The 17308-nt window shown below is 44.6% G+C and overlaps 1 protein-coding gene across 2 annotated transcripts in view; it reads right to left on the minus strand.

Annotated features, from left to right (window-relative positions):
* The window catches only part of LOC127598089 (genetic suppressor element 1-like), a 63900-nt gene extending 46870 nt beyond the window's left edge, over window positions 1-17030 (minus strand). The window contains exon 1 of one of the 2 annotated variants that reach the window (XM_052061637.1): window positions 16313-17030. In XM_052061637.1, coding sequence (XP_051917597.1) covers window positions 16313-16349 — 37 coding nt within the window. In that variant the 5' untranslated portion in view covers window positions 16350-17030. The remainder of the gene's footprint in view (window positions 1-16312) is intronic. The other variant, XM_052061633.1, reaches the window with a different exon arrangement.
* Between the last annotated feature and the right edge of the window lie 278 nt (window positions 17031-17308).

Here is a 17308-nt window from a genome sequence, read left to right on the forward strand (position 1 = left end):
TCTTCCAGCGCCTTGGCGCCCCCTCCCGCTCCGCCGCCGCCCCCGCGGGTGGTCGACGGGGACCCGGTGTACACGGTTCGTGCCATCCTGGACTCTCGGCGCAGGGGCAAGGGCTTCCAGTACCTGGTCGATTGGGAGGGCTACGGGCCGGAGGAGCGGCAATGGGTGCCTCGCTCCTGGATCCTTGACCCGTCCCTTCTGCGCGACTTCCACACTGCTCATCCGTCCAAACCGGGTAGTCCGCCAGGAGGCGTCCATTGAGGGGGGGGGTACTGTCACGTCGCGTGCTCGCCAGCAGGAGGCGGGTTCTCCCGCCGCCTGTTCGGCACACCTGCCCGTTATTTCGGGCTGATTACGTGCCTTTATTAGGCGACTCCGGCAGTCATCTCACTGCCGGAGAATTCCTTACCGTGCCATTGCTCGCTATTTGCTATTCTCGTCGTTCGACCATTTCTCGCTGCCCTATTGCCTTACGGCCCCAATCTTCGCGTACTTCATATTGTGATCTAATTGTTATCTCGGTAGTTCCTCGCCCTTTATCGTTTCGCGAGCGTTTTCGGTTATCTTCCTTATTTTTTCCTGGTTCTTATTTGACCAGCGCTTTCTGTTACCGTTTTCCCTGTTCGGGCTCCTTTTGTTATTTATTAAAATCCCTTTGTTCTCACAAGATCTTTTCGTTGTCTGCTTCTCCGGGGATCCACCTCGTTTTTTTCTGTTGTGCACGAGGCGATTTCTCATCGCCCCGGGCTCAACGTGACAATAACACAGTATTTATTCATTCATTCATTTTCCGAACCGCTTGATCCTCACTATGGTCGCGGGGGGTGCTGGAGCCTATCCCAGCTGTCTTCGGGCGGTAGGCGGAGGACACCCTGAACCGGTTGCCAGCCAATCGCAGTGTAATACACAGTATACCTCCAATATGCTTTCAACACAATTAAACTTGTCAAAATACAATGTTTTAATTCATTGCAAATGTTTTTGAACTCTGCATCATAAAATATACAGAAAATACAGCGTGTATTGTATTGTTTGTGTTTTAGATAATGTTCCTGTGGCGTGGCAGGGTGGTGCAAGTGTTTAGGCGTAAACTGTGGCCGACAACAGCTCCCGTGTGAGTGTGCTCCTATTTTAACATCTCTTGCTGGTCTTCCATTGTTGAGTCAATGGCTAAAAAGTGCATCAGCAACAGTGGCTCTCTTTTCTCACATTTGAGGACATTACAGGGGCTCTACTGCTATATCACGGTTCATTATTTGCACCCCAACTATTTCGCGAGCTTTTAGGTGATCAATTTTGAAATGAGATTTTATAGTAAACGGGCACGTCTAAAATTATAGAGTTTCACGCCTTCTATGTAGTGGGACTCACCCAGAATGGCTAACCAAAGGGCGAACGATCCTGATCATGAAGGATCCCTCGAAGGGCGCAGCCCCATCCAACTATCGGCCAATAACCTGTCTCTCCACAACATGGAAGCTCATGTCAGGGATAATTGCGGCTAAGATAAGTGGACACATGGATCAATACATGAACGAAGCGCAGAAGGGCATTGGTAGAGATACCAGAGGAGCCAAACATCAGCTCCTGGTTGACAGAACAGTCGCACAAGACTGCAGGTCCCGACGTACCAACCTGTGCACAGCCTGGATTGACTACAAGAAAGCCTATGACTCGATGCCACATACATGGATCACTGAATGCTTGGAGTTGTATAAGGTGAACAGGACCCTAAGAGCCTTCGTTGCGAACTCGGTGAGGATGTGGAAAACCACACTTGAAGCCAATGGCAAGCCACTTACCCAAGTGTCCATCAAATGTGGCATATACCAAGGTGATGCACTCTCGCCACTGCTGTTCTGCATAGGACTGAACCCCCTAAGCCAAGTAATCACCAAGACAGGCTATGGATACCGCCTCAGAAATGGAGCTACAATCAGTCACGTCCTCTACATGGATGACATAAAGCTGTATGCTAAGAGTGAAAGGGACATAGATTCCCTGATCCACACAACCAGGATCTACAGCAGCGACATCGGGATGTCATTCGGGCTTGAGAAATGTAGTCGGATGGTGACTAAGAGAGGAAAGGTAGTCCGCACTGAAGGGGTCTCACACCCTGAAGGAACAATAGCAGACATTGAGGACAGCTACAAGTACCTCGGTATACCACAAGCCAATGGCAACCTCGAACTGGCAACAAGGAAAGCGGCTACGGCCAAATACCTCCAGCGAGTGAGGCAAGTCCTAAGAAGCCAGCGCAATGGCAAGAATAAGACCCGGGCAATAAACAGCTATGCCCTGCCAGTGATCAGATACCCTGCAGGAATAATAAGGTGGCCAAAGGAAGAGATTCAGACCACGGATGTTAAGACCCGAAAGCTCCTAACCATGCATGGAGGGTTCCATCCCAAATCCAGCACTCTGAGACTGTACGCAAGCCGAAAGGATGGAGGCCGGGGACTAGTGAGTGTGAGAGCCACTGTCCAAGATGAAACATCCAAGCTCCATGAATACATGAAGGAGAAGGCTCCAACGGATGACGTACTCAGAGAATGTCTCAGACAATGGGGAACAGAAGATGAGGCGCTGGAAGAGGGACCATCATGGGAGGACAAGCCCCTACACGGGATGTACCACCGGACCATAACTGAAGTGGCTGATCTCAAGAAGTCCTATCAGTGGTTAGAGAGGGCTGGCCTGAAGGACAGCACAGAGGCACTCATCCTGGCTGCTCAGGAGCAGGCCTTGAGCACCAGAGCCATCGAGGCCCAGATATACCACACCAGACAAGACCCAAGGTGTAGGTTGTGCAAAGAGGCACCTGAGACGATCCAACACATAACTGCAGGGTGTAAGATGCTGGCAGGGAAAGCCTACATGGAACGCCATAACCAGGTGGCTGGCATAGTCTACCGAAACATCTGTGCGGAGTATGGGCTGGAAACCCCAAGGTCAAAATGGGAAACACCTCCGAAGGTGGTGGAGAATGACAGAGCGAAGATCCTGTGGGACTTCCAGATCCAGAATGACAAGATGGTAATGGCGAACCAACCAGATATCGTGATCATAGATAAAGGGCAGAGGAAAGCCGTTGTAGTGGATGTAGCGGTCCCAAGTGATGGAAACATCAAGAAGAAGGAACATGAGAAACTCGAGAAATACCAAGGGCTCAGAGAGGAGCTGGAGAGAGCCTGGAAGGTAAAGGTGACAGTCGTGCCTGTGGTGGTCGGAGCACTCGGGGCAGTGACCCCCAAACTAGATGAGTGGTTGCAACAGATCCCTGGAACAACATCGGACATCTCAGTCCAGAAATGTGCAGTGCTGGGAACAGCAAGGATACTGCGCAGAACCCTCAAGCTTCCTGGCCTCTGGTAGAGGACCCGAGCTGAATGAGGGACGGACACCACCCGAGGGGTGAGATGAGGATTTTTTTTTTTTTTTTATATACATACATACATACATACACACACACACACACACACAGTATATATTTATTTTTTTAACCTATTGTGACCTATTGCAGGTGGGTGTGATACTGATTCTCTCTCTACCTGTCCTCATTCCTTCAGCCCTAACTCCCCCTCTGCGTCTTTCTTTCCCCAGATGGATGGCAGAGAGTAGCAGCTTGCTATGGTCAGGCCAATTATTTACATAATTATGATCTCCCACTTAACCACATGATCCCCCTACCTGGGTGGAGGCAATTAAAGCCAGCATCATTATGCACATTATGTAAATGCAGGCAGAAGTGGAACGAGACGGCATGCACGCCCGGGCAAAGGCGTGCCCCCATTGCATGTGAGCGTGAACCCTGCCGCTCAACGTGCGAGTGCAACAGAAGGTGGCGGCGTTGGTGGATTACGGCTCTGTTGATGTTCTCAAACTGGGGCCTGCTGTAATAAAAGGCTATTTGCAATGATTCCCCATCTCTTGTCAAATGTGGATCATAGATTAAAAGATAGAGGAAATTCAATTTTATTTAGTTTTTTTAAAGTGATTGACTTTTCAGGGGATTCAGAATTTTTATCATATTATTCATATTTTTAGTCAAACCATTTTCCAGCATTTTTGAAGGCTTAACTTTGTGCCTACCCCTTGAGCACAATTTACTTTATTTGAATTTGAATGATTAAAATGAAAATGATCACAATCACATTTTAATCGATTTTATTTTGTTTCATTTTCTTTACTGTTACTTCACTCCGAAAAACGTTTTAGTATTTTTTAAAATTTCATTTTAATATATTTTAATACATTGTAATCAGTTAGAATATTATTACATCTTCTTTTACTGTTTCTACACAAAATGACTAATATTTTTAGTTTTTAATAAGTTTAGCACATTTGCATTTTGCTTTTAAAACAAATGAAAAAAAAAGGTCCAAGTTCATATATTGCGTAAAAAAATAATTTGTGGAACAGGTTTAAAACAAATAAGTAATTATGAAAAATGTTTAATTTTAGTACAGCATAAATATGCAGTGTATAAATATGGCTTTTAGAAAATATGTATTTATTAAATATTTTATGTATTACTAGCTGGTTCGCCGCCCTCCGGGCGGCTCATCAGCTAGTTCCTGCGGAAGGCTGGTAAGGTGGTGGTTCGCCGCCCTCCGGGCGGCTCAACAGCTGATTCCTGCGGAAGGCTGGTAAGGTGGGCCTTCGGCCCACAAAAGTGTTGTTGCTTGGTTCAACTTTTTGTTCATCATCATTGCTTATCGCGAAAATAAAGAGATGTTTAGCTCTACTAAATAACTAACAATTTTATTGCAATGCTTGTGGGTAGACAACATTTTTTCGCTAAGATGCCCACGCGATCGTAGTGAGCCACTGCCTGAGCGGCGCAGTGGCGGCGCGGTGAAGTAGGTACGTTTTGAAAAGGGACAGACGGAAGGAAAGACCGCGTGCGGGACGACGCGCAATATATATATAGATTTCAATGATGTAATCATTTTTAAAACCACTTTCACATTTACATTTTGAGATTCATTATTTCTCATTTCCTGTGATATAATTGCACTGGTGGGCACTAAAAGGCAGTTTTACGTTTGTGAGTCCAAAAAATATTCAATACTGTATTTTATCATTTTAATTTGAAATATATCAATAAAATAAAATTCCTCCAATATTTTGTGACATTTCATCGTTTTTTCCCAATCCTCTGAATATTGTTTATACGCAAAGTAAGGTGCTTTGGGACAATTTTGATCAGCTAATAAAGTAACCACATCCAATAGTTCTTTGTTCCCATCAGAGCAGTGGACACTTTACATTGTGCATAACGGAAAACCTATTGTTTTACAGTAATTTGTTCAAATGTGGTTGCTCCCGAAAAGTGATCTCCACTGCGATGCGATGTACTAACACACACACACAATCAATTATGTTTTGACATGGTTCATGAACATGCAGATGGTGCAGCACCACTGGGGGCAGACGAGTTGAGTTTCCTATTCCCTGTTTCACTCCTCCAGAGTGTTGTTTGTGCAAGTGTGTGTGTGCGTGTGCGTGCGTGTGTGTGTGTGTGCGCGCGCACGCGGGCTTACGTGTGTGCACGTCGAACCTGAAGCGAGTTACACCCATAGCGATTTTAAAATCCCTCTAAACACATTCCACACCACAGGACAATATTTCAAAGAATCAGGCCCCTGCTGGCGTGGACTGCAAGGGAGGGCAAATGCTCAAATTTGTCCCCATGTGTGCACTCGGGGTTGAACCATTTAGTCGACGATTCAACATTTATTGCTTGAAGTCGACCAACCGCTTATCATGTGCTTTTGGCATCGCTACTTCCAATCGGCCAATTTACGTAAGGCTTTCAACTGGCCCGTCTGCTGTTGCTGCTGCTACCAGACTAGAATGGAATGTCCAGTCCACCAGTCATCCTACATCTACGCAGGTCCTAAACTACAAAAATTGGCTGGATGCGGATGAGAATAGTGGGTGGTCAAGCTAACTTTAGCTATGCTGATTGCTGCTGATCTTAAAATACCCGAGGTAGGGTTTCAGCAACTGAGTGATGATAAACTAGTCCATTTCTAAAATAATACATATATATCTTCAAGTACAATAAAAGAACAAGTGAAATGGAAGCAGTGAAACTGAGAAATGCAGAATTTTTACAACACGCTATGGAACACAAAATGAGCGGGACTCCGCCTAATCAGCATGATGGTGATTTCTATTTTCATTTTTTCAATGACTGACTGTTGAAATACATCTAAACTGTCTGTTGAAATACAGCGGAACCAGTTTGTGGTAGAAAAAAAAACTGCTAGCGACCGCTGTGCTGCATTGGAAAAATACCAATTACATCATCGTTGGATCAACTTTGAATTGCTTTTAATGACATTATAGTCAACGATAAGAAATCTTCAGTGATTCAAGCCTTAGTGTGCTCGCTGCCTTGCTTCAATTATTACATATTAACCACATCAAATTGTAGCTGTGACTCTTTCACCTGGCTAATCCTTCTGCCATCTGCTTGTGATCACACATCAAGCAGCAGCTTTTTTTTTTTTTTTACTATTTATTCTACTGCGTGTGTGTAGGTGTGTTTGCGTGATCCCATATAGCATGCACATTTGTGTGTATGCTCACATGTGTGTAAAGACTATGAGGCGTTATTACCTCGGGTCAAAATCTGCTGGCATTTATCCTAATCTGCAGCTCAGTGAGCACGCATCCTGTGTGTGTGTATGTGTGAGCGCATGTGTGCGCGCGCCACACATGTGAGGTGTCACATCAAAGTATCTGTATGCGCTCGTTGTAATTGGATGTAAACAATGCGGCATGAACGTGTGTCATTAGCGTGTGCCTGTAAGTGAAACTTGCTACTAATAGAGAGCTGATTAGTGACACGAGCTCTTTTTGGCCAATGAGGCTTAGCTAGCGCTTTTTGGTGTTACCATGTATTCATTCGCTTTAGACTTCTATCACATCTCTGGTGGATAGAATTTTGAAGGATTATGATTTGTGTGTAAACTTGCATTTGTGCATTCTTTTTAATCTCTTTGACATGATCATGCTGCAGTCACGGAGTTTTATTCATCTCATTAAGAACAGTGCCCTTAAGGTGAAGCGCACTGTGACCCTGTTTTCATCGGCCCACACACACACACACAAACACACACACACACACACACACACACACACACACACACACACACACACGCACATACGTGCACATTCAATTAATACCACACGAGAGCCTGACAGCAGCGTGGTTTGAGGCAGTGCACTTCACATTCAAACCCCCCACCCTGCGCATCACGCTCGTTACCGTCTTTTCTTGCTCGTATAAAATGCTTATCATGGCCTACAGCGGATTCCACAGCAAAAAAAATTAAAGCCACATGAAGGGACAACCTAACGTACGCACACACCGATAACCGTGACAAATTTGAGTAGGACAGATTTGTGTAAAAGGGTACCACCAATGGAGCATTTTGCGGTACTGATGGGACCTACTGATGGGAACGCACCCGCAATCCCTCTTGTTAATTGTAATGCAAGGCGCCATGTTAGAAACCAGTGGCGTGCCATCAGGGTCTTCAAAGCCTTCCCTGCACACCTAAACATGATCAAAAGCACCGGACCTGCACGTGAAACTTTGTAGAGATTAGTCAAATATTGTTTATATTTATGTCCAAGAATCTTTAGTCTTCATTCAATATTGTGTGTCTTGGCAGCGCAGTCACTTGCGGGTTTTCCGATTTCAGCTTCTGTGTTGCTAAATCGGCTCAATGTTTTGTTTCCATCATTCATGGTGGTAAGACCTCAGTAAGAGTTTGGGAAGATGATGTAACTACATTCATATGTTTTAGGAAGTTGTAAAGTTTTCTTTTTTTCTGATCAGTGAAATTACATAAGCACTTCCTTTGATGGGCCTGATTAATAGCGGGGACATGGAACATTCTAAGCAAGACATTGTAATTATGAAATAAGCATTTTTTGGGGTGTAAATTAAATTAGCAATTGAATATGATTAAGGGGTCCTGGGGGTGCTCAAGCACTCTGGAACATCCTACTCGTGGAAATAAGAACGGCTACCGCAGTAGTAATGTGAAAATCTTGACTTGAGATTTATTTTTATACCATGGCATTTCGGGTACTCCACGTCGGCCTGTTTTACTACCGTTTCTCTTCCCTCCTTCCCCCTCCTCTCCTGCTTGGATAGCGGGATGGATGGCAATCTGAGGCTGTCACGATATGGATTCTGCACTGAACTGACTAGGACAAGATCTGAAGTGGATCACTCCCCCGGAGGCGTTGTTATGGAGGATTATGAAATCGACCAATCGGGGTCGGGACCTGAGGACCAACCACTTCACGGACAGTTTTACCTGCAGCGCTTCATTGCATAGAATGGACTCCCATGCTGTTTAAATGAGCATTGTACAACACAACACCAAGTGATGAATGTTACTCACGCTGCATTGTCATCCTGGATGGGATGTTTGGGGGGAGGGGTGTTGGGGGTTGGCGAGTGGGTGCGACAGGAGTCTGTGCTCCCTTCTCATGCGTTCTTTTTTTCCCCCTAATGGGATTTTGAGTTTTTCCTTCCCTGGCTGTGGGTTTGGATCATGGGTGTTGCTAATCTTTGTCAACTGTGCGCTTGTAAAGCCCTTCGAGACTTTTTAAAAAAATAACTCAGGGATATATAAATAAAATTCTATTGGTTTGACTTGAGGTGCTTATGTTGGTGCGCAACGGCATATGATACATTAAAAGGTGTAATACCAATTTTCACGTGCAAATTTGAATATTGCTTTAATTTCTGTCTTTGCTCATGGTCTCATGCAGGAGTCAAAATTCTGCTGGCAGTCGCAGTGGTCAAAAATGAAAGACAAATGGCTAAGAAGCCAAAGAAAACCAGCAAGTGGGAAGCAAGAGGGTAAGCGATCCACCGTGTGGCATCCTCGCTCTATCATTACGGGCCTCGACCACTTGTGTTCGTCGCCATGCGCCACAAAGGCCACGCCAAAAAAAAAATCCAAATGACACTTTCACCTCGGTTCGCTCTCAGCTGCGCCATTACAGTTTCATGCATTGCTCTACTGCTAGCTTGTTAAATGACACTTTAACAGCTCCAAACCTTAAAAGGCACTTTGCTTCCAAAATATGCTTAGGAATTGCTATTTTCTTGAGTCTAGCTGACTGCAGTTGAACGAGGAGAATATTTGTTGCCTGAGAGCCTCAGGCAGAGTGGGGAGTGTGCAGTGTGTGTGCGTGAGAGCGCCTTCACGTGACATGTGCCATAAATCACACACCACGGTGTCCTTGCAGCGCTAACACATATCATAGAAATCAATGCAGAGGTCAAGTTGAACAGGGCGAGCCAGAGGCTGAAAACAGCACAGCAGCTAATAAAGATGACCTGCCAGCACACACGTCAGATAAACAGCTCCAAAATAAAATAAAACACACACACACACACACACAGTACAAATACTGTATATACCGGTAATACTCATAAAAATATATTACTACTACTAAGAATAATAATATAAAGAAATCATTGATCATGAGACTATATTAACGTGTTGTTGTTTTTCCAGGCGGTGCTTGTGCTTCCAAAACTGCTATTTTATCATATACATTTCATTCCTATAAAAAAAAAAAAAAATCCTTGTCTCACCCCCCCTCGGGTGGTGTCCGTCCCTCATTCAGCTCGGGTCCTCTACCAGAGGCCAGGAAGCTTGAGGGTTCTGCGCAGTATCCTTGCTGTTCCCAGCACTGCACATTTCTGGACTGAGATGTCCGATGTTGTTCCAGGGATCTGTTGCAACCACTCATCTAGTTTGGGGGTCACTGCCCCGAGTGCTCCGACCACCACAGGCACGACTGTCACCTTTACCTTCCAGGCTCTCTGCAGCTCCTCTCTGAGCCCTTGGTATTTCTCGAGTTTCTCGTGTTCCTTCTTTCTGATGTTTCCATCACTTGGGGCCGCTACATCCACTACAACGGCTTTCCTCTGCCCTTTATCTATGATCACGATATCTGGTTGGTTCGCCATTACCATCTTGTCAGCATGGATCTGGAAGTCCCACAGGATCTTCGCTCTGTCATTCTCCACCACCTTCGGAGGTGTTTCCCATTTTGACCTTGGGGTTTCCAGTCCATACTCCGCACAGATGTTTCGGTAGACTATGCCAGCCACCTGGTTATGGCGTTCCATGCAGGCTTTCCCTGCCAGCATCTTACACCCTGCAGTTATGTGTTGGATCGTCTCAGGTGCCTCTTTGCACAACCTACACCTTGGGTCTTGTCTGGTGTGGTATATCTGGGCCTCGATGGCTCTGGTGCTCAGGGCCTGCTCCTGAGCAGCCAGGATGAGTACCTCTGTGCTGTCCTTCAGGCCAGCCCTCTCTAGCCACTGATAGGACTTCTTGAGATCGGCCACTTCAGTTATGGTCCGGTGGGTACATCCCGTGTAGGCGCTTGTCCTCCCATGATGGTCCCTCTTCCAGCGCCTCATCTTCTGTTCCCCATTGTCTGAGACATTCTCTGAGTACGTCATCTGTTGGAGCCTTCTCCTTGATGTATTCATGGAGCTTGGATGTTTCATCCTGGACAGTGGCTCTCACACTCACTAGTCCCCGGCCTCCTTCCTTTCGGCTTGCATACAGTCTCAGGGTGCTGGATTTGGGATGGAACCCTCCATGCATGGTTAGGAGCTTTCGGGTCCTTACGTCCGTGGTCTGAATGTCTTCCTTTGGCCACCTTATTATTCCTGCAGGGTATCTGATCACTGGCAGGGCATAGTTGTTTATTGCCCGGGTCTTATTCTTGCCATTGAGCTGGCTTCTTTGGACTTGCCTCACTCGCTGGAGGTAGTTGGCCGTAGCCGCTTTCCTTGTTGCCAGTTCGAGGTTGCCATTGGCTTGTGGTATACCAAGGTACTTGTAGCTGTCCTCAATGTCTGCTATTGTTCCTTCAGGGAGTGAGACCCCTTCAGTGCGGACTACCTTTCCTCTCTTAGTCACCATTCGACTACATTTCTCAAGCACGAATGACATCCTGATGTCGCTGCTGTAGATCCTGGTTGTGTGGATCAGGGAATCTATGTCCCTTTCGCTCTTAGCATACAGCTTTATGTCATCCATGTAGAGAAGGTGACTGATTGTAGCTCCATTTCTGAGGCGGTATCCATAGCCTGTCTTGGTGATTACTTGGCTTAGGGGGTTCGGTCCTATGCAGAACAGCAGTGGTGAGAGTGCATCACCATGGTATATGCCACATTTGATGGACACTTGGGTAAGTGGCTTGCCATTGGCTTCAAGTGTAGTTTTCCACATCCTCATCGAGTTCGCAACGAGGGCTCTTAGGGTCCTGTTCACCTTATACAACTCCAAGCATTCAGTGATCCATGTATGTGGCATCAAGTCATAGGCTTTCTTGCAGTCTTGTGCGACTGTTCTGAGCTGATGTTTGGCTCCTCTGGTATCTCTACCAATGCCCTTCTGTGCTTCGTTCATGTATTGATCCATGTGTCCACTTATCTTAGCCGCAATGATCCCTGACATGAGCTTCCATGTTGTGGAGAGACAGGTTATTGGCCAATAGTTGGATGGGGCTGCACCCTTCGAGGGATCCTTCATGATCAGGATCGTTCGCCCTTCGGTTAGCCATTCTGGGTGAGTCCCATCCCTCAGCAGCTGGTTCATTTGTACTGCTAGGCGCTCATGGAGTGCTGTGAGTTTCTTTAGCCATATATATATATATATACTGTATATATACCTGTATATATATTTTTTTTAAATTTTAATTTCATCTTATTTAGAGCCTGTGGGTACAAATCCGGCCCCAGCCTCCCTGTGAGGAGTCTGCAAACCTGCGTGGGTTTTCTCCTGGTGCTTGTCACGGTGTACCCGAAGGGACAGAATAATCGCTTCGTGTACAACGAAATAACTGAAAGTGGATCCCCGAAATAGCAGACACAGAAAGAGATTTGTCAGAGAACAAAAGGGGTCTTTAATACAACACAAAAATACCCGACCGGGAGAATAACAAAAAGTGCGGGTCAAAATAAGGACCAGGAATTAAATAAGGAGAACAACAGAAAACGCTTGCGGGAAAATAGCAAGGATAGTCTGTTTGGAAAAAAACGTTATAAAGTTCACACGAAAGAGAACAACGACGCGCAATAACAGCCACAAGGCTTAGAGGCAACGAATAATCAGTAATCGAAAATGGGCGAGAGAATTGGCACGGCGTGGAATACTCTGGCAGTGAGTAGACTGCCAGAGCGTCCAAATAAAGGCTGAGTAATTAATCACAAATGGGTGACAGGGGTGCAGGCGGCAGGCAGGAAGCCTGCCCCCTGCTGGCAAACACGGGACGTGACAGTGCTCTGTTTTTTTTGCATTACCAAAAAATGCGTGGCAGGTTAATAGAACACTCAAAATTGTCCGTCGGTGTGACTGTGAATATGAATATGAATGGTTGTGCCCTGCGATTGGCTAGTAACCAGTGGGTCGACCCCACCTACTGCTTGAAGTCAGCTAGTATAGGCTCCAGCATGGTCCGCGGACCTCGTCAGGATAAACTTTTTATTTGATATTCGAAAATATAATTCTACACCATTTTCCCCACCCCACATGAAGAGAAAAAAAAATCCTAGATCATCCCCTGCTATTTGTAGTCCCTTGGCAGGTTGGAACATTTTAAGTAAACTTGTATGCTGTTTACTTAGCAAGAGAATTATCTTTGCCAATGTTTAACAATCTTTGCAATGTCCCAAGAAAAGTAGGGGATATAAAAACAACTTGGGCAAGTAGAATATAAAATTTGCATGCTTTAACGAAAAATCAAGTTCTGCTTGTTTGTAACAATGCTTTCAAAACATGGAAGAGGAAAATAAAATACAACTAAATAATTTAGTTACAACCTTTTCAAAAGAATTTAACTTGTGGATTTGGGAGCCATATCTCTTGCATGGCAGGGTGAAGTCAAATGGGATGCTGAAAGGAATATTACCGGTAAAAGGAAATTGGGACTGGTCTTGATTATCAGACTCACACAAAGAGCACAGAAGTGTAGCAGAGCAGCTTTCTGTGCAACTACAGAAGTTATTACAACAGTTGCAGCTCCAAAATCTCTTAGTAGTGGACATAATTCATTTGTGATGGCCGGACACAGGTAAACGAGTATGTGGGGAATCCAGCAGCTGTATTGTTTTTACTCTGGAGCCGATCAATGATATTATGGATTGATTGGTGAATTAAAGACATTACAGCCGATCAAAAAATGTGCTATATCAAATAAATGCTCAAACGGCTTATCTGAAAGCCTAGGGATGCCTGTGGATGTTTCATAGTGAGATTTCTCACACGCACGCACGCACGCACACACGCACACACACAGACACACAGACACACACACACACATTGACAAAGCTTGGCATAATCACAGCGTTTCAATCATTTATGACAGGGGATGTATAATTCAAAATGCAGCATGAAAGATTCACAAGGCGCAGTACATTGTTTAATATACCGCCCCACCTCCCCTACTTTACACAAACACACACACACACCCACTCACCCACACACACACTCCTGCATCTTACCTGACCCAACAGCAGGGCGCTTAATCATCGCACATAACTTAAAGGGGGCTTGAGGTAAAAGGGAATCTTGTTGTAAAGGTCCTCTTTCCACTCTTTCCTTCTCGCCTTGTCGTGACGATTGTTTTCACCTTGCTTTCGTTTTTCAGGCCCGCTGTCTTTGTGTGAGCACCTCTCACGATCCACATTCAAAGGTGGCTAAAACACTCGGGGTACAGATACACCTGTGTGTTAAGAGTGACCCGACATACACGTTTATTGAGATACGAGCTGTCATACGGCCAATTTTTTGCTGCGACTTGCAGCGCAAATTCAGTTTAATAACTCACGTCACAATAACCAGCTGTTTAAACATAACAAAGACACATGTATTTAAATCAAAATGGCTAATGAAGAAGCCCGCTTGGATTCATGCTAACAAACAATGCAAAACACCATTTACATGCTCACAGTTAGCACCGATACCTGCGGTTTTCGAAGCAATGAATATTTGAATACAAATGGTGGAGCAACATAGGTAGACAATAGAATATAACAATACTCACATGAATACATTCCCTATCCTCAACTAAAATGACAAATATTACGTAGGGGGGACACAATTCTCATTTCCAAGTTTCTGAAATAAAAGGCTTAACGTGCTTGCTTTAGGCTGTTCATGTCATTTTTAGTTGATAGTGTAGTTTACTCTATAACTAACACAGAATTCAACATTGTCGATATACACAGTAAAATGTTCCACCATATCATACTGTACAATCAAACAAGTCAGCTATCTTAATGCTAACATACCATGTGAAACACCATAGATGGGCTCACAGAAACCAGCATAGATGTCTCATTAACTACAAACCTTCAAATAACTGCTCCTTTAACAAACATGGAGCAGCAATGCATATAAACAGAGACTTCAACAATACTCACAGTCCTCATAACTTCATGAATCAAGTGCATTACATCAGACAATGCATTATGGGAACCGAAAAGGAAAAGTTTTTTTAACGATATATTTACAGCTGACACGCACTCGTCACGGGGAATAGGGACAGGCCAATGTGTGAATAGCAAAAATCCGTGTATAACTGGCGGCCATAGAAATGCATTGGGTGGGTGGGTGGGGGGGGGGGGGGTCTGCATTATATATATATATATATATATATATATATATACATATTGTTTATTAAACACCTGATGAACGGTAATCTGTATTTTTTTCTATCCCCCCAAAAATCTGCATCGGCTTACTGTACTTGATTTACACCACACTATGCCATTGATAGCCTCCATTAAATCTGGACAATTCTTAATTTCCCAGTAAGTAATGCATGAATCTTTCACGACCAAATCCTGACATACTGTATAGTGGAGGTCCGTGAAGGCGTTCTACAATGTGTCATTCCCGTTCCAGACTCTGGCATTTTTCCCCAAAAAATTATTCATTTTAATTCAATAGAGTGGCTCCTAAATGCACCTAAAAGCACTTTAACTTCCTTTTTACAGCCAATCAATGTGGCATGGCTTTATGGGAAGCTCTTTGAACACTGAGACAACATCCTGAATATCCAGATTAAGCTTCAGGTACTAGTATGCTCTTTATCCGCAATACAAGAAAGACTAGTATGCACAAGTCGAACAACTGTCTTAAGTAACATTTTCCCATTACTGCCTTCTACTACTGGATGACATTTTACAGACTAGTAGGGTGTCTTGAAAGGCGCTTATAAATAAAATGTATTATTATTATTATTATTATTATTAGGACAACTATGGCTTAGTAGTGAGGGAAAGCTACCCGCTACTTGACATCTGCCCACGAGTAGTACTACTAGTGAAGCACGAGATATTAAGTACAATTCTACTAACAATATAAATACAAATAATAACACTAGAAATAAGTAATAACACAAGTAGCATGCAACCATCAACCAGTGTACAGTTCTGACTTACTAGTAACCTGTAGCTGTTAAACAAGCATGCCAAAGTTGTATTACTAGTGAAGGAAAAACGCCAACGACATGGACCTTAAGCTGGATATCAAATAATTTCTGAAATTTTGGAAAGCTTTTTGCGCATTTATTTTATTTTATATACATCTTAATGTCCATGACCCCGCTATTCGTGAAGGGATAGGAACCAGGCCACCCGCGAATAGCGAAAACAACTGACGTCCACTGAAATGCATTATATATATATATATAATATTTTACATGCGAATACTGAACTGTAGGTGCCAAAACGCGAGTAAGAAAATTCACTCGTAGAATGACTGTGTTTTACCAGTACCGGTAATAAATTTTCCACGATGACATTTCTGCATACATTTAGATAACTTCAGTTTGAGGCTACTAGTGCATGACATGCGCCTAATAGTTAGGCCTAGTAATGTTGTTAGTGTAGCACACTAGTTTACTAGTAAAGTTTAACGGCATTTTTGTGGGCCGCAAGTAGCATTAGTACTGAAAAAAATAACCGCCACTCGAAAGTCAGCCATTCTTCAAGTGCACTGAACTTCTCAATAAATGCTCAAAAATATGTTACCACGAATACTAACAGTGACATTATAAAATCTTATTAAGTCAAATATTGCACAATTGTCCCGCCACATTTGTCCTAAGTTGTCTTACTACCATGCAGACATGTCAGTGGAAAAACATGAGAAGACGTAATCATTCTATGAGTGTGTCATACTCATTCTGCTAGACTGCTGAATACCAAAAGCACCAGAAAAACTCGACGTACCTGGGAGGCAGAAGTGGGGCGCCTTTAATCCGAACATGCCCCCTCTCTGACTAGAAGTGGCGGTCAGGTTAAAGAGCTCGTCGTTGGCAGTTTTTCACCCGCCGCTGCCCCCTGTCCTCCTCTCGCCCGTGGGATCCCGCTGGGGTGGTGAGAGGTCAGCCTCTGTCTACTTCCCTTTTACGCTGGTAGACTGAACCTGCGCGGACCCCAAAAAAGGTGGAGAACAATTGGTTGGACTCCAGGTGGGGACTAGCGGCTGTGTTATCATTCCTCCCTTTCACTGTCTGAGAGCAATCAAGGATGGTTATAGAGAAAAAGAAAGTGGCGAAGCTTCTGCCAGGCTTGCTCCTTCCTCTCTTTCTTTTCAGTCTTTGTAATCCCTTCCGTGCTGCTATTCATTCAACCGCTTCTTGCTCATCCCGCTTTTTTCCCTCCCACTCCTGTTTCCCTTATTTTCTGCATCTATTCTGGTTTTATCCTCCTTCCTTTTGCCTCCTCGGACCCAGTAGTGACTGCTTAGCTCAGTGGGCATCCAAAAGGAGGAGGAGGAAGAAAAAAGAGCGAGAGATGGGGGGGAAAAAGAGGAGGAGAATTACAAGATAGACCAGTGAGGGAGAGATGAATGAGTTTGTGTGAGTGTGGAAGGAGAGCAATGAAGCTGCCTGGTGTGTGCGTGTGTGCAAAAGAGGATGGGTGAGAGGAAGAGGAAGCGAGGCGAGCGAAAGAGGGTGTTGATGCACTTCTCATTATCAGTAGATTGGACTGGTGCCTGAGTGACAGCTGATTCATCATGGGGGAGAGTGTGTGTGTGTGTGTGTGTGTGCGTGTGTGTGTGTGTGTATATACACTCAGCCCAGCTCTCCCTCCTATCGTCTCCTCTTTCCTCTTCTTTCTCAACCTCCAGTCAGTGTACTGATGCTGCTTTGCACTGCATGGATGGGACCTGCAAAACCCACACACAGACAGATTAGTGCAGGGGTGCTCAAACTTTTTGGA

The sequence above is a fragment of the Hippocampus zosterae genome, chromosome 3, assembly GCF_025434085.1.
Source record: "Hippocampus zosterae strain Florida chromosome 3, ASM2543408v3, whole genome shotgun sequence".
In the NCBI taxonomy this organism is placed as follows: domain Eukaryota; kingdom Metazoa; phylum Chordata; class Actinopteri; order Syngnathiformes; family Syngnathidae; genus Hippocampus; species Hippocampus zosterae.